Consider the following 27,656-nt stretch of genomic DNA (forward strand, 5'->3'; position numbering starts at 1 on the left):
AGAGAACATTTTATTGAAAAAAATCATATGCCTTTTCTCTGTCTCCCTTTTTGATGTATGCATGATATAGAATGTTCTGAGTGTACTTGGTTAAAGAGAAAAATACTTGTCACAGTACACCAGTCATTAAACTGGAAAGGTCGCTTAACCTTAACATAAACCAGTTCTACCCCTTCCAAAAAAGGCCTAAACCATGCTACATGTGTGTGGGGCATAAATAGATGTCAGCATATTAATGTTTGATAGGGATATTGATTTCATGAATTTATTTCAAGGTCTACAGGCATGGCCTATAAATCACAAAGAAGCCATATACTTCAATCCACTGAAATGTACTGAGAACTCCACTTGTACTCTTATATTCACACACACAAACATCAATATACATATCCATTGAGTAATTTGGTTCCAAAACGCTATATAACAATTTAAAAAACAATAAGTAATTTTATTTCATCTCAGGTAATAGCAATAATATGTGCAGTTGTGTTGTTTTGATTGAGTAAAGATCAAATAACAATAACCCAATTACAGTTCCACCTCTTAATTCATGAAAATGGAAGATATAGCGTTTTGAAACCAAACTCTTCATTTATCAATAGATCATCACCATCATCTTCATACATATCAAAATGCCTCATGTAATACGTTCTCATGTCTATCTTTTCTGGTTACATGCAGAAGCTACTATATATACATACTTATATATATATATTAGTGTATTAAGATGCCAAATGATGCTTCAAGGAGAAATTTGCCATAATATGACCAGTTTAGGAGTAGTTAAATGTATCTGACAAATTGACTACAATTGACTGGAATAATATTATAGTAACTACTGATTCGTAGTAAACAATCAATTTAATTAGCGTGTTGGACAGCAAGGTTGAGGTAATGTTTAAATATATCAAACCATGTCTATCAAACACATCTTACCTTATTAGGGGGCTGCTTAGTTTGCAGAAGATGGCAAATATAAGCACCTGCAGGGAGCAGGGAGAACAGCAAGAGGGTGGGGGTTCCTGTGCACAGTAAGTAAGTCTTCCCTGCAGGCATTGCAGACACTGACAGGGAGAGGGCTGCTGGAGTTGTTACATGGCAAACACTGTGGTGGTGAAGGATGAGAGTTGGATTTTAATGAAAAAGTCCTTCACCTTTACTTTTGCTTACATTTACATATGCAAATTTGTATTATGTATTTAAATTATGTACAGATTTGTCATCTAACTTTGTAACTGACTTTGTTTTTCAGCGGTTTTAACAACTTTGACATTTCATTTTGATTTTGGAAAGAAAAGGTAAGACTTTATTTGAATTTACTAGTTTAGCAAAAACACTATTACTCCATTTAAGTTTTAAGTTACAAATATAACAATAAAAATATCAGATAATTATTTTTTAGAGACCACTTTCCATAGCCTGTCATTTAATAGAATTGGATAGGTGATCTTGTAAAATTGAATACGCTACAATCACTAGGGGGTTAGAATTTGGAGGGTTAACTTCAGCTACCCAGCTGGCTGGCTCCATTTTTAAAAATGATATCTAACATATGCTGACTTCCAATTATATTTTCACACAAATGTGGATTGGCTATAGCCTGGGTTTTCCCATGCTGCCTTACGCGCGCAATTTTATTCACGCTGCTAGGCAGCCTGGATTCTATGGACTTTGGTTTCACCTTAACGAAGAAACCAATCACAGAACGGAGGGGGGACAGCAAGACGATGACGACACACAGAAGCTACGTACAGACGCTTTTGATAGACATTCGTAGCACCCAATAAACGGCTCTTGGCATTCGTAAACCACGTTTCAAATATGAGAAAATGTACATGTAGTTCCCAGACCCCATCTCAATGAGATGCTCAGGCTAGATTGGCTAATCCTCCCAGGAGGAAATTACCAGCGAAACCACCAATCCACATGGACAACACAATTTGTGGCCATCAGTAATGAGGCACCTAACTGGTGGAAGTGAGCACGTGTTGGGTGCCATTTTTAATGATGGTGGCAGCCTAATGAGTATTTTTGGCTGAATTAGCTAGTGTAGTATCAGCCAATGAAATTAATGGGGGCGCTTCTTCCTCACTCTCTCCAGTTCTATATAGTATGGCTCTAATTATATGGCTACAACACACAACAAGGTGGCTGCTTTGCAGGGCTAATCCAAACATTTTCCTTTATAAATGTGATTATTATTGTGTTTACAGCATATCATTGAGTTGAAAAGTTTTGTTCTCAAAATGGATCTTTGATAGGTAAAGACAGTCATTAGGAGAAAAAGGGATTTATTGTCAAATCTACCATAAATGACACAGAAATATTTGCTATCTCTTTCCACAATATAATTGCACACTGTTCTTAGTCCTTCCAAGGATATTGAATGCCGGTCAAACAGAATTCAGAGAGAGCAGTCCTAAATCTCCCCATATGCAGCATCATCTGTTCTGTAATTGTTGGGCAAAATAGAGAAAAAAAATCAGAGGTTGCCATTTCTTTGGTCATGGATTTCATGCTGAATGTTTTCAATGAATAATATTAAAGGGAATAATTTATAAGATGTTTATAAGAAGAAAGGGGAGCAGAAATTGTTAATGCCAATAGACATATGTACAGTATGTATGTACTGTGTAGACTGGTAAACCATTATGAATTTGAGTACTGATGTAATTGTAACAATACCAATACCATATTGTATATGTACAATTATAACAATACCAATTATTGTATATGTACAATTTTCTGCATTATTTCCAGATTCTATTTATTTTGTTATGGCATCTGCACCATTAGTAATATTGACTTAAAAATATTAGATTAAACTTATTTAATTGATTAAATTCAGTAATTTTATAAATTCTTCTGATCTATGTAGTAACCAGCAACCATGGGGGACGGTGAAATGGCACAATATGGCAAGGCTGCCATCTACCTTCGTAAGCCTGAGAAGGAGAGACTTGAAGCCCAAAGCAAGCCCTTTGATGCAAAGAGTGCTTGCTATGTGGTTGACAAAGAGGACTTGTATGTCAAGGGTACAATTAAGAAGAAAGAGGGTGGCAAAGCCACTGTTGAAGTGCTTGAAACCAAGGAGGTACTTTAGCAAGGCTGTAAAAATTGTTCTAATAATAAAATGTAATTTTAACAGAAAGTTTGTTGAATGCATCTCTTTGTTAAAGCTGTTTTCTACATTGGCTTTAGGAAAGGACAGTGAAGGAAGATGAAGTCTTCCCCATGAATCCTCCCAAGTTTGACAAAATTGAGGACATGGCCATGATGACCCACCTCAATGAAGCTTCTGTCCTGTATAACCTCAAAGAGCGTTATGCAGCATGGATGATCTACGTAAGCATTACAGTTAAATACAAAAACAAAAACATTACAGTTAAATACAAATTAAATAAATACAAATAAAAATGCTAGAAAACCAATCTTCCTATTTCCTTATTCTAGACCTACTCTGGACTTTTCTGTGTCACTGTGAACCCCTACAAGTGGCTCCCAGTGTACGATGCAGAGGTGGTGACTGCCTATAGAGGCAAGAAGCGCATGGAGGCCCCACCCCACATCTTCTCTGTCTCTGACAACGCCTATCAGTTCATGCTTCAAGGTATGCTTACAGTTTAAGAGCCACTGAATTAAAAGGTGCCATGTGTAAGAATTGAGGTAAAAATATCCAAAAAATGAGCTACACGCATCAAAAGAATCACAAGAAATAAGGGTGATGATGTCATTAAAAAAATGACAAAGTATAGTGCTGCAGAGATATCAACCTGAATTAGCCTGCTAAATTACTAGCCACAGCCCAACAGGTGTCATAATACCAGTTTCGGCCATGAGAGGCAACATAACCGCCAGCCAAACTGCAATACACATGTCTCGGTTGTTACTCTAGGGTAGACCAACTCACTTTCTGGAGGTATACTGCCCCCATCTTTTATGGAATGTGGAGTATGAATTGATTTTTTTGGCGGACATTACACATGACACCTTTAAAGAAGCCCTATGCTCGGTCTGGTTATTCCTTCGCTGTTTCTGGGTTTTCACCTGCAGCTTCGGTAGCAAGTGACTGCTACGCTAAAGCCCCACTAGCTAGCGAGCTAGCCATCAAGAAACCAAGCTAAACACATACAGGGCTCACAATAAAACGGTCGAGCAAACACATTGTTCAAACCACATTACAAAAACGAAGTTCACCCAAGGGTAGGCTACTTAAAATTTCAACAGCAACAAAGCCAAGTCGGAGTCCGTTTTGCAGTCTTCTTAGAAACTACAATCTGACTACATTTTCGAGGCGTGATTGGATACTTCCGCTGAGTCAAATCCGGATGTGTTCGGACCGCGACCAGAAAGTTGCATATTCGTTTTTTCCGCGGAGAAGCTCTAGGGGGAGACGAAGCACCCACCAGACAACCGAAATTCGCATTGGCCAATTTTCCGTCAAGGATTCCCGTGACACTGAAAGACCGGGGTACACGAAACTTGGTGGGCATGTAGCCCCACGTGGATAGCATGGAACCATCGTTTTTCGTTTTGATCTGTAGCCCCCCCACTGGACTGGACCCCCGAAAGGAGGGTAGGGCAGACACAGTTTTCTGTGAATATCTCGAGAACCGTAGGGTTTAGGAGGACCACCTTTTTTTGTATGTTGATCTTAAGGGGCCATGTCAGCCCATTCCATAACCACTCATTTCATGTATAGCACCACCTAGTTAAAAACTAAAAAGTAAAAATGAGGTGTTGTAATCGCAGGTATCTGTGACCTAACATGGTCATATACATGGTCGAGTACACAGCTTCATTACTTGAGTAAAAGTACAGATACCCTTTACTAAATTTTACTCAAGTACAAGTAAAAGTACAACAGTCAGATGTCTACTTAAGTAAAAGTACTGAAGTACTTGTTTTTAAAAGTACTTGAATATCAAGAGTACAAGAGTAGCCTACATTTTCTAAATATTGCAATACTACTGCCACAGTGCTTACATTTATGTACAGAATGGTCCTACATGAAGTTAAGAAAAATGTTAATGTTAATACCTTGGAGAATGTAAAAATTGACAGTAAAATCAAATCATTTTCATCTTTTTACCATGTTGCCAGGGATGGGCAGTATTTCTAATACATGTATTTAAAATACATATTTCAAATATAAAATACTATTTTGTAATTGAAACACTTGAAGCGAAAACGATCATTAACTTGTTCAGAAAATTGAAATAGTCTGGGTGGGGCCACAGGTTGGCACATTCCCGGGATGGACCTGCTGCGTCTTCATCCATTGTTTCGTCCATGGTTTCGTCTCTTATCTAAATCTGACCATGGAGTTCACTTTGGCAGAAAGCTGAAGGTGATTGCTGATAGGCTGTCCCAATCAGTGGCGCCTGCACAATCCAATCACGTTTGAGGGAAACAACAAATTGAGGGTTTCCGAGATTTCTTTTTTTTCCTTTTTTTAGAAGAAGTAACGGGTACTCACGGTTATGGATAGAAATGTAGTGGAGTAACGGGTACTCACGGTTATGGATAGAAATGTAGTGGAGTAACGGGTACTCACGGTTATGGATAGAAATGTAGTGGAGTAAAGAGTACAATATTTGCCTCTCAAATGTACTTGAGTAAAGTCATGAGTACTGCCCAAAAATGATACTCGAGTAAAGTACAGATCCCTCAAAATTGTACTCAAGTACTGTACTCAAGTAAATGTACTCCGTTACTGTCCGGCTCTGCTAATTGCACCAGGGTACGAATACACTGCTAATTGTACCAGGGGTGCAAATAGCCTTACCCATAAATGATACATTTGATTCATATATTCAAAATGATTCACTCATGTCAACTATTTTGCCCCACAGACAGGGAAAACCAGTCTATCCTGATTACGTAAGTGTCAAAGCATGTTTTAAAACTTTTCACAGCTTTAAGGACAAAGCCTTTGCATTATCTTTTGTGTAATAGTATAGCACTCTTTTAATCATGATCTAAAAATTGCAAAATCTTTTGTGTACTCCAGTGGAGAATCTGGTGCTGGCAAGACTGTAAACACCAAGCGTGTCATCCAGTACTTTGCAACAATTGCAGTGTCTGGTGAAAAGAAGAAAGACTCGGAAGCAAAAAGCAAAATGAAGGTTAGGACCCCATGCACGTGTATAGGCTAATTATCACACAGCAACACAGGCATGCACTTTATAACAATTTATACATTGACTTGCAGGGCTCTCTTGAAGACCAGATTATTGCTGCCAATCCACTGTTGGAGGCTTATGGTAATGCCAAGACTGTGAGGAATGACAACTCTTCACGTTTTGTAAGTTAATTTCTCATCTGAACTCTTGCCTCACTTTTGTAGTTCTGGATGAAGATCAATTTCTTAAGATAATGTTGTATCTCAAACAGGGTAAATTCATCAGAATTCACTTTGGCACATCTGGAAAACTGGCTAGTGCTGATATTGAAACTTGTAAGTATAATTATGTTGTGTTTATAAATTTGTTTCATGATTTCTGTCTTTTTTTAACTTAAAATACATACTTCCCTATGCAAATAGACCTGCTGGAGAAGTCTAGAGTGACATTCCAGCTTCCTGATGAGAGAGGCTACCACATCTTCTACCAGATGATGACCAACCACAAGCCTGAAATTATAGGTAAGGTTAATATTTTCAACCAACATTCAAATATCAATGTATCAATGTATATGTAATTCTGAATTTGTAAAATTATGTTTTAACCTCTATAGAAATGTCCCTCATCACAACCAATCCCTATGACTTCCCAATGTGCAGTCAGGGTCAGATCACTGTGGCTAGCATCGATGACAAAGAGGAGTTGGATGCCACAGATGTAAGTCTTCCAAGAATTTTTCCCCCATTCAATTTTTTGAAAATAAATAAATAATAATAATCATATAATTTATTATTCCAGGATGCAATTGACATCCTGGGTTTCAGTAATGAGGAGAAAGTCACCATTTACAAGCTGACTGGTGCTGTGCTCCATCATGGCAACATGAAGTTCAAGCAGAAGCAGCGTGAGGAGCAGGCTGAGCCTGATGGCACTGAGGGTAGGTTACAACACTATACTGAATCAGTCAGTTCTAGGATCAATGTTAAAGTAGTCTTCTTTATTGTAGTATATTTTTACAATTTTTACTTATATATATATATATATATACATTTATTCAAATTTTACTCTTATTAAAGTTATTAATTTATTATATTTATTACCCACAACAAAAACCTCACTGTTCTCAGATGCTGACAAAGTCGCTTACCTCCTGGGCCTGAACTCTGCTGATATGCTAAAAGCTTTGTGCTACCCAAGAGTGAAAGTCGGAAATGAGTTTGTCACCAAGGGTCAGACCGTGCCACAGGTATTATTTCACCCATGACAAGGTTGACTAAATAGCAGTTTTTGAGATTGTATAGAAGGAATTGGTATTGACCTTTATCATAAATGTTCAAAACCACTCTAATTGTAAGGTTTGGTCTGTGCCTAAAACCTTTTTCAGGTCAATAACTCAGTTGCGGCCTTGTCCAAGTCTATCTATGAGAGGATGTTCTTGTGGATGGTCATCCGTATCAACCAGATGTTGGACACAAAGCAGCCAAGACAGTTCTTCATTGGTGTGCTGGATATTGCTGGCTTTGAGATTTTCGATGTAAGGATTACATTATACCACAGTTAAATACATGTAAACATGTAAATATGAGGAGAAAAATGTCATTCAATTTCATTCAATTCATGTACATGTGTCACTCACAAAAGATATCTCATTACTATATCAGGACAAAATTAAGACTGTTCACCATCACGTTTCCATGATTCAAGTGAGCCACTGTCAAATAATGATTCATATGTTTCCACCACAGTTTAATAGCATGGAACAGCTGTGCATCAACTTCACCAATGAGAAACTGCAACAGTTCTTCAACCACCACATGTTTGTCCTGGAGCAAGAGGAGTACAAGAAAGAAGGCATTGAATGGGAGTTCATTGACTTCGGCATGGACTTGGCCGCTTGCATTGAGCTTATTGAGAAGGTCAGGTTTAATCAATCAAACTAGTCAAGTGCTAAGTTTGTAGTGTTTCATAATGTCAACCATATCAACTAATCTAATCTTTTGTAAAACAGCCCATGGGTATCTTTGCAATCCTTGAAGAGGAGTGCATGTTCCCCAAGGCCTCTGATACAACTTTCAAGAACAAGCTGTACGACCAGCATCTTGGTAAAACTAAGGCCTTCGAGAAGCCTAAGCCCAAAAAGGGCAAGGCTGAGGCCCACTTTTCCTTGGTGCACTATGCTGGCACTGTGGACTACAATGTTGGTGGGTGGCTGGACAAGAACAAGGATCCACTGAATGATTCTGTTGTGCAGCTGTACCAGAAATCGGGAGTAAAACTCCTGCCTACCTTGTACCCACCTGTTGTTGAGGGTAACAACAAAACACTATACAAGTCTACGAGCGATACAAAAATATCCAATGTATGAATTTCTATGCATATGTAACTCAATTATTGACTCTATCATGTGTATGTCAACAGAGGCTGGTGGTGGTAAGAAGAAGAAGAAGGGTGGCTCCATGCAGACTGTGTCATCACAGTTCAGGGTGTGTATATTAAACCAATAACAAACAAACCATTTATGTTAAAGAGCAGTGACGGGATATTTTGACTCCATTTTTAACTCAACAGGAGAACTTGGGCAAATTGATGACCAACTTGAGGAGCACCCATCCTCACTTTGTGCGTTGTCTGATTCCAAATGAAATTAAGAAACCAGGTAAAGTGCGTTCGGTGGTGAATAAAGATGCATTACATTGAGAATATGAGATCTCATGACCTGTATTTGACAGGTTATATGCAGAACTTCCTGGTCATCCACCAGCTCAGGTGCAATGGTGTACTTGAGGGTATCAGAATCTGCAGAAAGGGTTTCCCAAGCAGAATCCTCTACGGTGACTTCAAGCAGAGGTGAAATAGGACAGCAACTAAATTATTAATCATGTTGTATACCAGATTTAAACAGGTAAAAATATATGTATTTATTATGTCCAGATACAAAGTGTTGAATGCCAGTGTTATCCCTGATGGTCAATTCATTGATAACAAGAAGGCTGCTGAGAAGCTCTTGGGATCCATTGATGTTGATCACACCCAGTACAAGTTTGGTCACACTAAGGTAGAGAGGTTTCAATCTAAATCTGCTTGTCGAACAATTAGGATCACAACTTTTTTTACTGTGTCCAATTTATACATATAATATCCCACCTCTCTCAGGTGTTCTTCAAAGCTGGTCTGTTGGGTACCCTTGAGGAGATGAGAGACGAAAAACTTGCTACCTTGGTCACAATGACTCAAGCTCTCTGTCGTGCATACCTGATGAGGAGGGAGTTTGTGAAGATGATGGAGAGGAGGTCATTGTTTTCATTTTTTATAAGCATTCAATTGTATTAGTATTTCTTTTCAAGGACAATTATCTCACAAACAAGTGTTCTTGTTTAGAGAGGCTATCTACACCATCCAGTACAATATCCGCTCATTCATGAATGTCAAGACTTGGCCATGGATGAAGGTTTACTACAAGATCAAACCTCTGCTGAAGAGTGCTGAAACTGAGAAGGAGCTGGCCAATCTGAAGGAGAACTACGAGAAACTCAAAGTGGACCATGCAAAGACAGAGGCCAGGAAGAAGGAGCTGGAGGAGAAGATGGTGGCTCTGGTGCAAGAGAGGAATGACCTGGCGCTGCAAGTGGCATCGGTAAGTGTATAGTATACAATTCCAATATTCATACCACTACCCAGTCTCAACTTTGTGTATTCAATACAAACCAGATGTCATGCTTCCATTTTATATTTACAATAGGGATCTGAGGGTCTCAATGATGCAGAGGAAAGGTGTGAGGGTCTTATCAAAAGTAAGATCCAGCTTGAGGCCAAGCTCAAAGAGACAACCGAGAGACTGGAGGATGAAGAGGAAATCAATGCTGAGCTGACTGCCAAGAAGAGGAAACTGGAGGATGAGTGCTCTGAGCTCAAGAAGGACATTGATGATCTGGAGCTGACCTTAGCCAAAGTAGAGAAGGAGAAACATGCCACTGAGAACAAGGTATGCATTTCTGAAGGCATACTTGTGGTATTTGGTAGGGTTGGAAAACGGCAACACTGGACAAAATAAGCAGCATAGAGCAGAAACTTGATGAATGAGGAATAATACAGATCACTAGCAGGAAAATGAATTGGAATCTATAAGTGGGAATCCGTAACACCAAACATGGTGTATTTGTTAACTGGAAGTCCTGCATTGCAATATAATCACATTATTTTAAAATGTTGGGCATGACTGACGTTTCACCCACTGTTTATTTCTGTCACCATAACAATAGATTTTGGACAATATTTATGAATATTATGATTGTTTATGTCAGATGTGAATATGTATTCACATGATGTACTTTTAATGTCTGTATGATCTTCTTATGAGGAATTACATATCTCTCCTCAATCATTTAGAAAGGAACCTGAAGTTGTTAGCCTGAAATTGCCAAGATGGATGACCAGTATATGGACTTTGCATATAGTCAGTAATTCTTTGGAATTTCACTGGACACTAATATGAAACTTTGTATGCTCAGGTTAAAAACCTGACTGAAGAGATGGCTTCTCAAGATGAATCAATTGCTAAGTTGACAAAGGAGAAGAAAGCCCTCCAAGAGGCCCACCAGCAGACTCTTGATGATCTTCAGGCAGAGGAAGACAAAGTCAACACTCTGACCAAGTCCAAGACTAAGCTTGAACAGCAAGTGGATGATGTAAGTTCTGAATATATTGTGTATGAATAAACAAATTATGCAATTGAGACTATTTCCCACTTACACACCTCACATTTTGAAGCTTGAGGGTTCCCTGGAGCAAGAAAAGAAACTCCGCATGGACCTTGAGAGAGCCAAGAGAAAGCTTGAGGGTGACCTGAAGCTGGCCCAGGAGAGCATCATGGATCTGGAGAATGACAAGCAGCAATCTGAGGAGAAGATAAAGAAGTAAGGCCAATATCTAATACCTGTTACAAAAAATTGCTTTAATATTAAAATTAATATCCATGCATGCAGGCAATTTGAGGGTTAACTTGTTCTTCCACTTGTTTATCAGGAAGGACTTTGAAACAAGCCAACTTCTTAGTAAGATTGAAGATGAACAATCGCTGGGTGCTCAGCTTCAGAAGAAGATCAAGGAGCTTCAGGTTTTTTTTTGTGGCCATTTTTAAAAAACTGTTTTGATTTTCTTTAGGTTAAGTGTTGATACATGTTTTCTCACAATCAATAGGCTCGCATTGAGGAACTGGAGGAAGAGATTGAGGCTGAGCGTGCAGCTCGTGCCAAGGTTGAGAAGCAGAGAGCTGATCTTTCCAGGGAACTTGAGGAGATCAGTGAAAGGCTTGAGGAGGCTGGTGGTGCCACTGCTGCTCAAATTGAGATGAACAAGAAGCGTGAGGCTGAGTTCCAGAAGCTGCGTCGTGACCTTGAGGAGTCCACCCTGCAGCATGAAGCTACTGCTGCAGCTCTCCGCAAGAAGCAGGCAGACAGTGTGGCTGAGCTGGGAGAGCAGATTGACAACCTCCAACGTGTCAAGCAGAAGCTTGAGAAAGAGAAGAGTGAATACAAGATGGAGATTGATGATCTCTCCAGCAATATGGAGGTTGTTGCTAAATCTAAGGTTGGTGAAATGTTTACCGTCATGCTATCTTGTCAACAAAAATCAACTTACAATAATTTCATTAACTTTTTGCTACTAACGGACATTATCATGAACAGACAAATCTGGAGAAGATGTGCCGCACCCTTGAGGACCAACTCAGTGAAACCAAGGCCAAGAGTGATGAGGGTGCCCGACAGGTCAATGACCTCAGTGCTCAGAGAGCAAGACTTCAGACTGAAAATGGTGAGCTTGGCCGCCAGGTTGAGGAGAAAGATGCTCTTGTGTCTCAACTGACCAGAAGTAAGCAGGCCTTCACTCAGCAAGTTGAGGAGCTGAAGAGACTGAATGAAGAGGAAGTCAAGGTACCGATACCTACAGTATGCATGAAATGGAAAAAATGGATAACAGAAATCACATTTTGGTAAATGCTTTCATAAACACCCTTACTTGTTAACAAACAGGCCAAGAATGCCCTAGCTCATGCTGTTCAGTCTGCTCGCCACGACTGCGACCTTCTAAGGGAGCAGTTTGAGGAGGAGCAGGAAGCAAAGGCTGAGCTTCAACGTGGCATGTCCAAGGCCAACAGCGAGGTTGCTCAGTGGAGGACCAAGTACGAAACTGATGCCATTCAGCGCACTGAGGAGCTTGAAGAGTCCAAGTATGTGCTAAAGATGCAAAAACATGATTTTGGATACGGATTTTGTCCACTAAAACCTTCTATTTTCTTGGTGTAAAAATTATCATGTTTTCTGACTTAAATATGGTGCTTTTTCCTTCAGAAAAAAGCTTGCCCAGCGTCTCCAGGAGGCTGAGGAGCAAATCGAGGCTGTCAACTCAAAATGTGCCTCTTTAGATAAAACCAAGCAGAGACTCCAGGGTGAGGTTGAGGACCTCATGATTGATGTGGAGAGAGCCAATGCTCTAGCTGCCAACCTTGACAAGAAGCAAAGAAACTTTGACAAGGTAACCTCCAAAACATCATTCAGATGTGGAGTGTAGGTGAATAAGTATAAGCCTCACAACAAAAACTGTTTCTAAAAGGTCCTGGCAGAATGGAAGCAGAAATACGAGGAAGGTCAGGCAGAGTTGGAAGGTGCCCAGAAAGAGGCTCGTTCTCTCAGCACTGAGCTGTTCAAGATGAAGAACTCCTATGAGGAGTCTCTTGACCACCTGGAGACCCTGAAGAGGGAGAACAAGAACTTGCAGCGTGAGTCAAAATAACCCAATACATATCCCACTGAAAAAATATTTTTTAAACAGATTTACTTGTTTGACATGGCAAAAATATTACAAAATATATTACAAAAAAGTAATGTACTGTGTGTACAGTCCTGAATTTAGTCAAACAACAAAAATAAAACTCATAATCAAAGGCATATATAAAACAAGCTTAAATTATCTAAAGGACAAGTGCAGTAAATAGATTGCAGTAAACTTCTAGATAATATGTTTACTGTGATATAACTGCATATTTGCAGAGGAGATTTCTGACCTGACTGAGCAGCTTGGTGAGACTGGAAAGAGCATCCATGAGCTGGAGAAGGCCAAGAAGACTGTAGAAACTGAGAAGTCTGAGATCCAAACAGCCCTGGAAGAGGCTGAGGTAGAAATTCAGACAGGCTTTCCTACGCAGTGAGAAATGGAAATTATGCTGTTTATATATTTTAAAATTCGTAATTTGTTGTTTAGGGAACTCTTGAGCATGAGGAGTCCAAGATTCTTCGTGTCCAGCTTGAGCTCAACCAGATCAAGGGTGAGGTTGATAGGAAGCTTGCAGAAAAGGATGAAGAGATGGAGCAGATCAAGAGGAACAGCCAGAGGGTGATTGACTCCATGCAGAGCACTCTGGACTCTGAGGTCAGGAGCAGGAATGATGCCCTGAGAATCAAGAAGAAGATGGAGGGAGACCTCAATGAGATGGAGGTTCAGCTGAGCCATGCTAACCGCCAGGCTGCTGAGTCTCAGAAACAACTGAGAAATGTGCAGGGTCAACTCAAGGTTAGTCATGTCGATTTTACTATGCATCTAATGATTTGTTTGATCATGTCAATAAAACAACACTTTGGTGTAGTCTATTGTAATATTATCTAAAAGTAGTAAAACAAATCTTAGCAGTAAATAGTAGCACTATATATTTTGTCATTTCACATTTTTCGGACAGGATGCCCAACTGCACCTTGATGACGCTGTAAGAGGACAAGACGACATGAAAGAGCAGGTTGCCATGGTGGAGCGCAGGAACACCCTGATGGTGGCTGAGATTGAGGAGCTGAGAGCCGCTCTGGAGCAGACAGAGAGAGGTCGCAAAGTGGCTGAGCAAGAGCTGGTTGATGCCAGTGAGCGTGTTGGCCTCCTGCACTCTCAGGTATAGAGAAGAGTGTTAAAAACAGGTAGATCAATTCAACATGTACACCTTTCAGTTTATAATTGACAGGGTCTGTTTAATTTTAGAACACAAGTCTGATTAATACCAAGAAGAAGCTCGAGGCTGACTTGGTTCAGGTCCAAGGTGAAGTTGACGACATTGTCCAAGAGGCTAAAAATGCTGAAGATAAGGCCAAGAAAGCCATCACTGATGTAAAATTGAGTTTTCCAATGTTAATCTAAATTATATATTAAAATACTTATTAAAGGTTTATTTTATTTGATGATGATTGATGAAACACCATGTCATTATCTAGGCTGCCATGATGGCAGAGGAGCTGAAGAAGGAGCAGGACACCAGTTCTCATCTGGAGAGGATGAAGAAGAACCTGGAGGTCACTGTGAAGGATCTGCAGCACCGCCTGGATGAGGCTGAGAATCTGGCCATGAAGGGTGGCAAGAAACAACTCCAGAAACTGGAGTCCAGGGTAAGCAGCAAAATATGGAGGTTAAAACATGTGCCAAAAACATACAGCAACAGAGAATAGTGTCATACATGTACTTATTCTCAATATTAAGGTTCGTGAGCTGGAAGCCGAAGTGGAGGCTGAACAGAGACGTGGTGTTGATGCCGTCAAGGGAGTTCGCAAATACGAGAGGCGGGTGAAGGAGCTCACCTATCAGGTACCTGATCCTCTCTCTTCACTTTGTTAATCAATATCAAACTCAAACAAAGCAACAAGGCTTAATACACGTTTCACTCTAGACTGAAGAGGACAAGAAGAATGTTACCAGACTTCAGGATCTGGTTGACAAGCTGCAGCTGAAGGTCAAGGCCTACAAAAGGCAGGCTGAGGAAGCTGTGAGTAGTATTTTTTTTAGTTCTTTAAATCTCTTTGATAATCTCACTTGGGCTTTTTATTGCATGATGAATTATTTAATTTAATGAACACATTTACTAAATACAGGAGGAACAAGCCAACGGCTACCTGTCCAAGTTCAGGAAGGTGCAGCATGAGCTTGAGGAGGCTGAGGAGCGTGCTGACATTGCTGAGTCCCAGGTGAACAAGCTGAGGGCCAAGAGCCGCGACTCTGGAAAGGTAAAATATTTCCTGTTATATATTTTTTTTATGTCCTGTTATGTTTTTATTATTATTATTTGGGAAGCTTTGGGTTATTTCCTGTCTTTGTATGTAATGAAATTCATGTTATGTCTGTTTTTTCCCTTAGGGCAAAGAGGCTGCAGAATAAACCAACTCACTTTCATCTAGATTAATATCCTAATTACTGTGATCATTCTGTAGCTATGTCCACTGTCTAATAAATATTGAAAATCTGAATATTCTTATTTATTGTTTATAAGGGGATAAGGGATGGGCAACTTTGAAGAACATTTTCTTGTCGCTGTCAGAGGGCCAGATGTGATCGGCGTGTCCACCAGTGATATCAGGAATCAGGAGTATTAAATACAGTAGCCTATGTCTGCACAGTTTGCCAACATGCATTGATTTAATATTTTCTATACTCAAATGCATTTTTAATATTGATTTTATTCACCAATGAACTTGAAATAAACGCAAGTAGTAATGGGAAAAAGCTAAAGATGACTAAAAACCAGTATAAAAAATAATGTTGGTGATTTATTGTAATCTCACAATGAAAAAAAATAAGAAAAATCCAACCTTGAAGGGAAGCAAATTTATTTTGAGAAAAAGGAAAATCTCATAAAGAAATAAATATTTTAAACAAAAACACGTCGCTCACAATTATTGTGCTACAGTACATGTAGCCTCTAGCTAACCGGCTGGAAAACAAATTGTTTCATTGTATTGCACGCACAGCAAGACCGTGCAATGCATGAATTGGTGACCGGATTGAAGCAGCAATGTAATCTAGTGTGTAAGAGCATTTCATCGACATTAAAATGACCAACACAGTACAAATGCAAAGAAAATGTCATCTCATCTCAACTATGGGCGCAGCCATGTTTGTCGTAAGGTTGTACGGCCACCTCGGGGTACCCTCAAGGTAAAGGGGGCATGCCTGCGTGAAATGCAGCAAGAAACTGTGTAATTTACACTTTCCAACTCGGGCGGGGGATTTACCAAGACAAATAAAGGGCCAAATGTTTCCCAGATAATTATGAGTGTCTTAACTTAGCCAATAGTTACAGCCTGTTCACCGACAACACCTGCTCAGAACAGTATAGGCCTAGTCATATTTTCGTTATCTGATCTTATTTCGTTATCCCTTTCGTAAACCTAACAGATGTGTCAGTCAGGGGCGTAGCAAGCGTGGGGGATGTGGGTGTTATAACGTACACACTTTTGCTGGAACAAGATTGTCAGATTAAAGCTGCAGTTGGCAAGATTTTTTTGATCATATTCACTGAAACCGACACTATGCTCCGACAGAACAACATAAATCAGCCAGTTTAAAAAAAAAAAAAAAACACACTTCTACCTCCACCTAGAGTCTATTATTTGTTTTGCCAAAATCTACAGCTCCCGGTTCTTCTGGTCCAATCAGAGCAGGGCTGTGTGAGATCTGACTGTCAATCACAGTCTGGTGCGCACTGACGAGCACAAACTCGATGAGAGGGTGCTTGTGGTAGTGGGGGAGGGGCATGAGTGTTGTAAACATGCAAAATTCCCCTCAATCTGTCAGACTTGCCTACTGCAGCTTTAAAACAAAAATAAAATATGGAAATAAATGCTTCCGTAAAGAGTTGGAACCATATCTACCATAACGCACACACAAAGAGACACAAATAGCTCTGTTGATTTGATTGAACAGTCATCCAGCCAATCACATCAAGTTATCGTCAATGAAGAACCAGAGCCGCTCTGATCAAATTCAAAGTGTGCGTCTTTCAAGGCTGTGCTGCTGCTTGGGTCTGTATTATAATGTCTGCAGTGAGCAGATTTGAGGTAGAATTGAAATGATAATTGTTACCGCTAGTGCTGCCACTAACGACTAATTTTCTAACGACTAATCTTTCGACTAATTTTTCGATTAGTCGACTAATCTAAATGACTATTTTTTTTTTAAAAATCAAGTGTTTGTTGTTTTGTTGTGTCCGTTTTATTTTGAACTCAACTAAAGGGAAAACGTAAAATATATATCACCCTACTTTTGTTAGAAGCTGTAAGTAACTGTACTGTAAGTAAACTGTTCAAAAACATTATGTATTAAAAAAAAACACCCATTTCAGATCTAATGTCAGACCTTTAATAGACTTTATTTGTATGCCAGTGTTGCCATGGACATAGACAACTTCTTTGACCTAAGGCCCGGTCATGGCATACTTTGGGGTCATAGGGCCCACCTACATGAACCCACCCCCCATCAAATTATCATTATATCACATCACAATTATTAAATGTTATGCTATATTGTTATACATGCACTTCAAAGCAGCCAGTGTTTAAAGTGCTAACATTGTTCACAAAAAGTTTGTGAAAACATGCACATCAGAGGACTGCTTTACTACTGTAAAATATAATTACAATAGTTCCATTGCTTTTGCATGGTTGCATGATAAATACTTCTCAAAACAATAGCAATTATATGGGTGTCATCGTTTTGGGATGTTTCCCTCATGCAAGCATCATACACTGGTAGGCAAATGGAAAGAATATTGACATATTTAATTATGCCACAAGCTTTTGGCCACGTTATTCAAATTTGACTATAGGCCTACAATACTCTAGATAGTGTATTATAGTCTGTGCTCTGTATTTATGGAAATTGCACAAATCCACATTGTTCAATTAAATGTAGTTTCATAATTAAATAGCTTTCCAATAGGTTGAATTGGAGCTTTGCTACCAACGTTATCAAGTGGTTTCAGTTTCTCTCGCGCATTGAATGAACGCTCATACCACCATTTATGCCTCTATGTTTGATGACACCAAATTAGCAAGTATTTCCTACTGATTGCAGAAACGTTTGCTTTCTTTTTCTGTCGGTCCGCGGTTCCTTGATCAATTGCGCAGTAAATTATCAGACGAAACCCCGGGAATAATTTCACTCCGCGGCTCCGGACCAGCAGTGTCCACGTAACGGCCGGTGCTGGTCCGCGCGGCAGGAGTTGAGGACTTTGCAAATGAGCCTAACATCAGCATGTTCAAAACAAGTAGGCTACAGGTACTTTGCGCGTCTTACCACATAGGTTACCTTACCTCACTTTTTCAGTTGGCTTGAACACTAAAAAAATATGCGTCGTGACTTATTGACCATGGGAAATGATGCGCACCTTGATTGTTGATATCACGGGCGGCGGCATGTTCGTTTTAACGTTTTTTTTTGTATGAATGAATTACAGTAATGACACGCCGTTGCATTGTCAACGTGAGACACTTCACTTCATTTATTTCAATTTCCATAATACTATATTAGTCAGAGTCTGGACTAGCGTAACCGCTTAGCTCCCCCCACTTAGCTCTGCCTAATAATTAATTGCGCTGAAAGCAGGCAGGCACGCAGCTTTGCTGCTGGCGTTAACACTTGCGTGCATAGCGGGGTTTAAAACACGACTGCCAAAGTCTTAGCCTGTTTAACATCCAAAGACAGTCATTGTACTTTTCAAGAGTTAATAACATAGAGTTAATATAACATTACAGTGAGCCGTTTGAGACCAAAAATAAATAGGCGGTCAATAGTAAAACGACTCTTCGACTAAAAAAATTGCCGTCGACTAATTTTCATGGTCGATTAGGTCGACTAAGTCGACTAATCGCGGCAGCACTAGTTACCGCATTATGCTAATTTAGTAAACCAAAATTCCCTGTCTGAGTTTTTGTCACAATGTAGAAATGCAGGGAGTCAAAGTGAAAGCGGGGGTGCGCGCATCAAGGCACTTGTTGTTTCTGCAGAAAGGCCCTTGGCTACTGTTCTCAGAGCATTATGCTTTCTGCGAACTGCGATGTTCCAAACAGAGTGACAGCTAGGATGCAATGCCTAATACTCTCACTGCCTTCGGCATAACTGCTAACAGTGCACCTAGGCCTACTGTTAAACACCTGAAAAATATTAAGCTGCTGTTTTCTTTTCATGACGAGCACTCGGCCTACGCTTGAATGATTTATGACCGAATGGAACGTTGCGTTTTTAAGCGCCAGAACTGCTTATCACGTTGTGTGACAAAGTTTACATCAATCATCATCTTCTAATGTATCCTTATATTGAGATGTCCATTCTCTTTGCCCTAGGCTATCATTTGTGCGCAAAGCATGTTTCAATTAAGACAGTATACAAGCTATTTTTATTGTTGTAATATTGAATAATTTCATGAATAAATTCTACGCACAGTGCATACAGGATTACGGCTGGCGGCGTCACTGACCAAGGCCACAGTAGCCTGTGAACCTCTGATTTTCAAAGGGGAATCATGGCCAACGCAGGGGGCAACTCTTCTCTTCAATTTCCCTCCCAAATTACTTTTTATTGTCTGAAGTCATCTATCGCAATAATCTAACATTCTAAGCAACAGCAAAGCAAAATGCAAGCTAACCAAAGTGCAGTCGGTTCTCCCGCCATGGTTTTGGAAATCACACACCTGCTGCATTTGAAGGCCCACACATAATAATGGTGCATTCAGGGCACTTCGGACCGTCCCCGTGGCTACTTTGTTTTTCCCACAGCAAGTGTTCATGTGCTTTGCCGTCGGAATGTTTGACAAACACGGATGCCACAACAAAGGTTAAAACATACACTCACTAATCCTAAACAAACAACTCTATTTGCTTAAAATATAGCGTAAGACGGTTGTGAAAGAAAGATATGCAGCTTTCAAGTGACAAAAACGGCAAATTCCCAAGTTCACATTAAAACTGTTGGACATGAAAGGCCACATGGACTACAAACGAACTACAATGTGACGACAAAAGTGATGACGAGCTCCTAACTGGGCAACTCTGTTAGCAAAATCTAGCCCCAGTTTCCGACCTCTGACTCACACATTACGTGACGTGAATGACGCGGAATGATGATGTTTTCACTGGGAAAAAGGTTTTTCCGAAGCCCATGAACGCTAGGTAAGGCCGACGACTATAATTCTACACGCCCCCTGTTGCACGTCACATTTTAATTTGCTAGCTGATCCTGCCTCCTGGCTCCCCAAAATGCTGCATCATGTGAACAGATCAGCAGGCCGGAAAATTTTCACCTCGTTTTCAGACATACGTTGCGGCAAAAAGACGTCTCCTCTACCCGCAAATTTAGCGTGATCACTGTGTGAAAAGGCCTGTCTATGATCTGCAGCTTTTGGGCAAACTATGGGCCTCCTCAACAATTAGCCTAGTGGTCCACATAGCCGCGGAATTAAGTTATGCCCAGTGCTTCACACCAGGGGCATCATTAGAGCAAAAGGTCCGGGGGCTGTTAAAGAAATGGAGGATATATATATCTGCCCGGTGCGGATACAGGGGCATCACTAGGAGTGCAAAAGATCCAATTTTTTCACTAGGAGTGCAAAGATGCTTTTTTTCCAATTGTTGGGGTCCTCATTATCATATTTGAATAACAAATAAAGCTAATTTTCCCTCACCTAGGCCTACTGAGCATATGGTATTTATGGGGCATTAAGAGAAAAAAATCATCATTTAACAGAGACCTCACAAAGGCTAAGAGCAGTATCGGCAATTTAAAAAAAAACATTTTTTTGCACAAATAGGGAGTACATGATCTGCTCTTCAATCTGTTAAAATTTCATATGGCTACCTAATAAATTTCTTAGCTAAATTTACATTTTACATTTACACACCCAAACAATTTTTTATACCCGTGACGTGATGAATGAATGTATCATTTTCAGGTGCCACTCTAATCACAAACTGGGGCAGCCGTGGCCGGTTAGCGCTTCGGACTTGTAACCGGAGGGTTGCTGGTTCGAACCCCGACCAGTAGCCACGGCTGAAGTGCCCTCGAGCAAGGCACCTAACCCCTCACTGCCGCTGTTGTTGCAGGCAGCTCACTGCACCGGGATTAGTGTGTGTTCACTGTGTGCTGAGTGTGTTTCACTAATTCACGGATTGGGATAAATGGCAGAGACCAAATTTCCCTCACAGTTCAAAAGAGTGCTTATACTTAAATGGATTAATCCAACACAACTCCTTGTTCAATTTTCAGATACCTAGGACTGCCTACCTGTGGCTAGCCTGGCGCTTCCACTCGGTTTATACCCTATGGTAGCTAGCAGTGTTAAAAAAGGCTGTTGACTACTGTACTAGTAGACTTAATGGAACAAGTTCATGGAAAACGAATGCGAAGAATTGTGAAGAATGTGATTCATTCCTACAGAGCAGGTAGGGTAAGTATGTTTATCTCTTCTCCGGTATCCAAATGAAGTGTCTTAAAGCTAGCCAGGTACAGAGGCTGGCTACTAGTAGCTACCCACACAGCAGTAGACTCCTAGGCGGATCCGCCTTCAAGTCGCCAAACCCGCGTGACTGTCGCATTCGTTTTGGTGCCGCACAGAGGATCAGCTCCGCCTCCAGGCGGCCCCGTAAATTCTACTGTCAAATAGCGGATCCTGAGTGGACCCATGTCGGATCGCGTATGCGCTGCGCCTTTACTGTAACGGTTGAACATGACTGTACACCAAGAGCCAAGAAGAGTCATACTAGTGGATATTTTCTTAGCTGGTACATGGTTGCGCTGAACCCTCTCGAGTAAGTGATATTTATTAATATATTGTGACATTCACAATAGCTAAACATTGGCCTTTGTGGTTTTATAATCATCATGTTTATTGATTGTAATGACGTTGTTTGATATTAGGACTAACGTTAACGTTACCAGAGACGTTTGTCATTTTGTGCAACAGTTTGTGCAAAGTTAACATTATTGTTAGCTGTGATGCTCATATGAGTCTGTAGCCTATCTGATTTAAAATGGGATAGCAATTTCGGCAGAATATGTTATGGTAGTGTGATTTAAAAAACACACATTGTTATTTAACATTAGTCTGGTCTTGTCTGTGATGCAAACCTTGATTAAGGTGATACTGGCACTGGTATTTCAGTCTATGAAGTCAGTGAAGCACTCGTCTGCTATGACAGCTACTGTACCTACAACTTTAGCATGTTGCCTCACTGATAATGGTTTAGCCCTAGCCTCTAGCTAGCTGTGCATTAACGTTTGCATTTTGCCAAGTTTGGAATCATAACATTACGTAACTTTAGTTTCTATCTGCCACCTTTGTAATGAAAGCCTCTGCATTTTAATCACTGTTTAAGTTGGTTCAGACAACTATTGGCATCGGTTTGTGATTTATTATGCTAACGTAACTTTACTGTATGGAACTTGGTCCCCATCTTCTATTTTGTTTGTTCTGCAGCGTCAACTTTTATCGGCTGGATTCTAGCATCTAACGTTACGATTGCCTCTGTTGGGTTTGCTTGATCAAGTAAGATACTTTCTGGGTTGTTAAAATGTAATGTGAACACATTCCCGTAGCATTCCAAAATAGACCAGAGATGCTTGTACTATGTATATTTGGAAATTTTGGGATTGCAATAACCATAATGATATCGTTATGTAACAGCCATCGTTTCGGGGACTCTGATGACAGTGAAGAGCCAGAAAATGGTGACTGCATCTCTGAGGTACCTTCCAACTCGCCTGGTATATCAGTTGAAGCCTCAAGCCCAAGCCAATTGCACTGGCAAAGTAAGTAATAATCTCTTAACATTGAAATAACTAAATCATAATATTAATATTAGAGATATGGTTAACATTCTTAGTGCTAAAGACATTCCCCTCTCTTTGTATCTATTCCTCCAGCTCCACCATGTCGCCCGAGTGCCAGGCAGCGAGTCACTACCCCTCAACCTGGAGAAAACTGTTAAGGTAAAGACTGATCTCTGAAATAATATTGAATACAGTGGCCCCATCTATATTAACACAGCAGTAGTCACTCCATTTCAGATCAACAGATTGCATCTGCATTACCATCTCAGATTTTCTGCATACTTTATCCATTCCTTTCAAAATCTCAGCCAAATATTTTGTCAGTTAAAACATCTGCATTCATGCAATATTGCCTGAAAAGTTCATTCATTATTATCAGATTGTATTGAAACACATTGATTTCAATGTCAATCCATTGATGGAGTTGATATAGATACTATATAGATAGTGCATACCAAAATATTGAAACATACAAATTCATGTCCAGCATGACCAGAGATTTGTTTTTGTTTGCCATTGTTTGGCCCTGTAGCTCTCAGCCTACCATGGTTAACAGATCACAACCATTTATCTCCCTTAGCACCTCACCAAGGGGCAGGACATAACACTCTTCACCACCTCAACTCCCTGCACCTGCACCTGCATTTAACATACGGAGAGTTACTCAAGGTAGGGACTGATCTCTGAAATATTAGTGAATAGAAAGGCCCCATGTGTATTATCAGTCATGGTTAACAGATAACTACCATTTAATACAATTTTTTTTTCCCCCCTCGCACACCACCCACCTCACTATGGGCCAGGAGCGGCAGTCCCTCCTCAACTCCCTCCACCCCACACCAGCCCTCAGCGTGCAGCGAACAGAGGAGCTTTGTAAGTCATGTTTCTTTTTAAATTTAATCTCCTTAATACCTATCTCATATATTGTATTGTGTAGGCATACTTGGCTTTGGATGCTACATACCAGACATGTGGACTCGAGTCACATGACTTGGACTCGAGTCAGACTCGAGTCATGATTTTAATGACTTCAGACTTGACTTGATAAAATTCGGCATGACTTGCGATTTCGACTTGGACTTGAATACTATTCACTCGAGACTTGACTCGGACTTTGCCTCTTTGACTTGTGACGACTTGACATGTCTCGAGTCAAAACTAAATTCCTGATCATGGACCAGTCACCCCAGAGATGCTTTCCCTCAGCGACTCAAAAAAAAAAAATAAGAGAAAAAAAAAAATAAGCGGAGACAAGCGGCAAGTCCAGAGCACAGTTCAGTGCTGCGCTACCCCCACATGCGTTACGCACTGTGTGTAGGGCACCAAAGAGACAGAGAAACGACCAACATTTAGCCAATAACTAGTAGCTTTACTGCAAACTGATTTGCACTCTTGTTAGAGAACGTTTACAATGTCAAAATGCACCAACAGCATGTTACATAAAGATGATACTTTTCGAGTCCTCTCCATTAAGATCCAACTTGAACTTATGCTAGCCTACTGCATTTAATTGAACCCCATCTAAGCACGCACGAGAGGGAGAGAAAACGAGTGGCAGGTTCCAGCTGGCTTGTCATTGTTGATGGTGATTGATATTTTCTTTTAAATATAAGAAGCGTAAAAGGAAATCATGAAGGCAACAAATACGAGATTAGGGGAAATTATGGATTTATCCGGTTCTCACTACTGTTATAAACTATGAGATCCAGGTCACTATGACATAGGCTGCACTCACTGTGATTTGGAAAGTGGACAAGAATATGAAGAGTTGTCTTTGCCTTTGTGTAATGGAAATGGTGAGTCTTGTAGTAGGCCTATTCAATAATTTGTTTACATGAAGCACATTGCCACGCATACGCATTCCACTCAGCTAGCTAGGTGGCTACTGGCTACCAGGCTCATAATTCACATTTAATTGCAAACAGAAAATGTCAAGCAAGCATCATGTCATACATGCATCTATTTCCAAAGGAATGAAAGCTGTTTGTGCCAACTTAATATCATGCTTATTGTTAATATTGTGCTATACATGTGGCACAAACAATGTTTGAGTTTGTGGACTAGCCATAGGAATGGAGCTGGTAAAAAAAAGATCATTATGAGAATGTGTGGACAGTGGCACACAATGGGCTTAAAGTGACAGTGCACCATTTACAAATGAGATAAACAGCATCAAATGTGTAGTATTTCTTAAGAAATGAATACTTTAAAACAAAATTACTGTGTCATTATTATCATTTAAATAATATAAAAGTGTTGACCTTGGCTTCCCTTATGAGTCGCCACTGGCAGACAGCCTAATAAATTGTTTGCAGGCAAATCTGTGGCCTAGCGCAGTGAAATGCCATCAGTCAAATTATTACTCATACTTACAGTGTGCTCCGCAATTTGGAAAAACAATATATATTTGTCATGTAGCTATCCGTTTTGTACAGATTATTCAGGTATGCACATGTGTATATTGTATGCGCATGCATATATCGTAAAAGATTTCAAGACAGAAACATTGAACATATTTTAATCTGTATTTATAAAAAAAAATCTGTGGATTAGATGGAAGTGTTAAAATTATGATCGATAGTCTAATAATGCCATTATTAAGTGAAGAGTACCTGATGACTTGTTCAGGACTTGAAAAAGATTGGGACTTGGACTTGGACTCGACTTGGCTTTGATGAGACTTGGACTCGACTTGCCCTTCTCTGTATTTACTTGGGACTTGACTTGGACTTGAGTGCTAAGACTTGGGACTTACTTGTGACTTGCCAAACAGTGACTTGGTCCCACCTCTGCTACATACCATAAACATAAACATATCTGTCTGTTTGATTACAGGTGCTGTGAGGAAAAACATGGTGACACGGTCTGCCACGGACACTGAGGTCACCAAACACGCAATCAGGTGTTTCAACTGGCGGTGGATCGGGCAACGAGGAGATGTGTTCCGCCTCCATCCACACAAATGGAGTGTAATAGGAGAAATAAGCATTAAACAATATTTTTATTGAACTTCTTGTCATTCACCAGTTATTCATTTTCTGATATTTTAGCTGTGCATAGTGCAGTATTTCATTGAAGTTGTAGCCTATTAGATAAAATATTTCATGTCTGCACTGACCTAGGCCTATAAAGCACTAAATTAGGTTTTGACCACAAAATGAATGTAAAGTAGCCTAGGCAATGTAGGCTACTTAACAAAAACAGATTAGCTTATAACCTGTAACTTTCCATAAATGTCCATTTTATATTTCCATTGAGTAGTGATCACGTTTGTACAGTAAATTGATGTCTTGACTTAAACCTTTTCTGTTAGGTGTATTGACAGTATTGTTAAGTTAAAAATACGAGGCAATGCAGATTAATCGTAGGCCTATATTGCTGTAGTAGCCTAGTGATAGTTTTACTTTTATCCTATAGTTGCCTAGTTTTATCCTACAACAAGAACAGAAGGAATTTTGAAAATGAGATAAACGGGTCCAAAACGGACCCGGGCCAGATGAGCCTTTGAGTCCGTTGCGGGTCCGTGGCGGATGTATGTATGAATTTGCGGATCCCAAACGGACCCGCCGCGGAGGTAAGATTTTAATCGCGGATGCGGAGTGGATGCAGTGCGGAGCCACGGCGGGTCCGCGATTCGCCTTCGTAGCGGATCCGTTCCTGAGAGCATCTGGACTCCGATACGGGTCCGTTTCGCAGGTCCATTCCGGAAGCCGTCATACCGGAGTCCTTTTGCTGTGTGGGTAGTAAGACCATTAATTCAAAACCAGAGCTGGCTGCTTTTTTCACTATCCTGAGCTGATGGAAGTATTATCAGGGGTTGGGGGAGATGATGTCTCACTCTCAACCTCTTCCTCTTCTTGTATCCATATCCAGTAAACAAAATAAAGTCCTGGCGACGTCCCCTAAAGTCGGGTGCGTCGGGTGCGTCAGGTATGTAGAAGCCATTACGGTACCGATCCACTTGCACGACACTTCATTTTGTCGTGTCGCATTCCACTCTAGTCCTATGGGTGACGTCAAGCGACTTTAACGCGCCCGCAAAGCATTCCGGGAAGGCAGCGCTGCATTTGAAAATATGTCGCGCATCAAAAAGCTGGGCAAAGCCCATCTTTATGCAAATGAATCCGTTGAACGCGAGGCGACTCTCCAATGAAAGGACGAGGTTGTAGGTCCTTTGTTCTACCACAACGGTGCCTGTGAAACTTTGGTTCCGCTTACAAGACAAATAATGTTTTAACAATCTCTTCCACGATATAATAGGCTACCCCATATTACTGTACTCTCATAACATTAGTCCTGCATTCTGGCCTGTCTCTGTGTTGTCCTGTTGTTACCCCTTGCCCTTCCAGTGAAACAGATGTATTCAAATCATCATTTTGCTTGCTTGAATGCGAACTCAGAGTGATGTTAACCTAGGCCTATTTAAGTTAACGACGTGGTTGTCGTGAGAGCAGGATTCATTGGCCCTTTCAGTGTTCGGCCATAGGCTATGTCTACGTGCGCACCTGCCAGGCTACTCAGCTACGAGTAGACAATTCCCCCTGTATATTCACTCCAAGTTGGCCTACCATAATTTAACTCTACACTGTAGACCATAAACTGGCTATTTATATGACCAATGTATTTGTTCAACTTTATGAAGCAGAATTACGCACTGCTATTTGGAACGTAACACATTTTTGTTGGCAGGAGAGAGAATGACAGCGATTAACAAATTGCACTTGTTGCTGGTTACCAATAAATAGGGCCTACTATATCTTTTTTTGCAAACAACAAAAACAGAAAGGATGGAGACAGCAAAGCTAGAGATGGGCAGGAACAAGGTCAATTGGTAGAAATGCTTGTCAAAACGTTAGGAGCTGGATGTGTGGATGAATGAAGCACAAGTATGCTTTATGTGAAGCA

General features: G+C 40.3%; 1 protein-coding gene and 1 long non-coding RNA gene across 3 annotated transcripts; both read left to right on the forward strand.

The window, feature by feature from the left end:
- The first annotated feature begins 1,280 nt into the window (after positions 1-1,280).
- On the forward strand, positions 1,281-15,397 carry LOC125304478 (myosin heavy chain, fast skeletal muscle-like). The gene is made up of 39 exons (XM_048258793.1): positions 1,281-1,298; positions 2,879-3,094; positions 3,202-3,345; positions 3,454-3,610; positions 5,856-5,883; positions 6,014-6,128; positions 6,215-6,307; positions 6,397-6,460; positions 6,548-6,646; positions 6,739-6,842; positions 6,924-7,062; positions 7,253-7,371; positions 7,510-7,659; positions 7,871-8,041; positions 8,134-8,434; positions 8,544-8,608; positions 8,694-8,781; positions 8,855-8,972; positions 9,057-9,180; positions 9,279-9,415; positions 9,504-9,759; positions 9,865-10,107; positions 10,634-10,810; positions 10,893-11,038; positions 11,148-11,238; positions 11,322-11,711; positions 11,810-12,055; positions 12,155-12,351; positions 12,473-12,656; positions 12,735-12,900; positions 13,172-13,296; positions 13,383-13,691; positions 13,855-14,058; positions 14,145-14,270; positions 14,375-14,545; positions 14,637-14,741; positions 14,824-14,919; positions 15,026-15,157; positions 15,288-15,397. Exons 2-39 carry the CDS (start codon positions 2,891-2,893, stop codon positions 15,306-15,308), a joined length of 5,805 nt encoding a protein of 1,934 aa, XP_048114750.1. The 5' UTR covers positions 1,281-1,298; positions 2,879-2,890; the 3' UTR covers positions 15,309-15,397.
- A 6,247-nt stretch (positions 15,398-21,644) lies between these two features.
- Positions 21,645-22,859, forward strand: LOC125304492. 2 transcript variants are annotated; one of them, XR_007195243.1, is made up of 4 exons: positions 21,645-21,730; positions 22,399-22,467; positions 22,606-22,730; positions 22,845-22,859. It is a non-coding gene; the product is annotated as an uncharacterized LOC125304492 (long non-coding RNA). The 2 variants fall into 2 exon arrangements; XR_007195242.1 differs by lacking the exon at positions 22,845-22,859 and having other exon boundaries at positions 22,606-22,844.
- The last annotated feature ends 4,797 nt before the right edge of the window (positions 22,860-27,656 follow it).

Source organism: Alosa alosa, chromosome 12, assembly GCF_017589495.1.
Source record: "Alosa alosa isolate M-15738 ecotype Scorff River chromosome 12, AALO_Geno_1.1, whole genome shotgun sequence".
NCBI lineage: Eukaryota > Metazoa > Chordata > Actinopteri > Clupeiformes > Clupeidae > Alosa > Alosa alosa.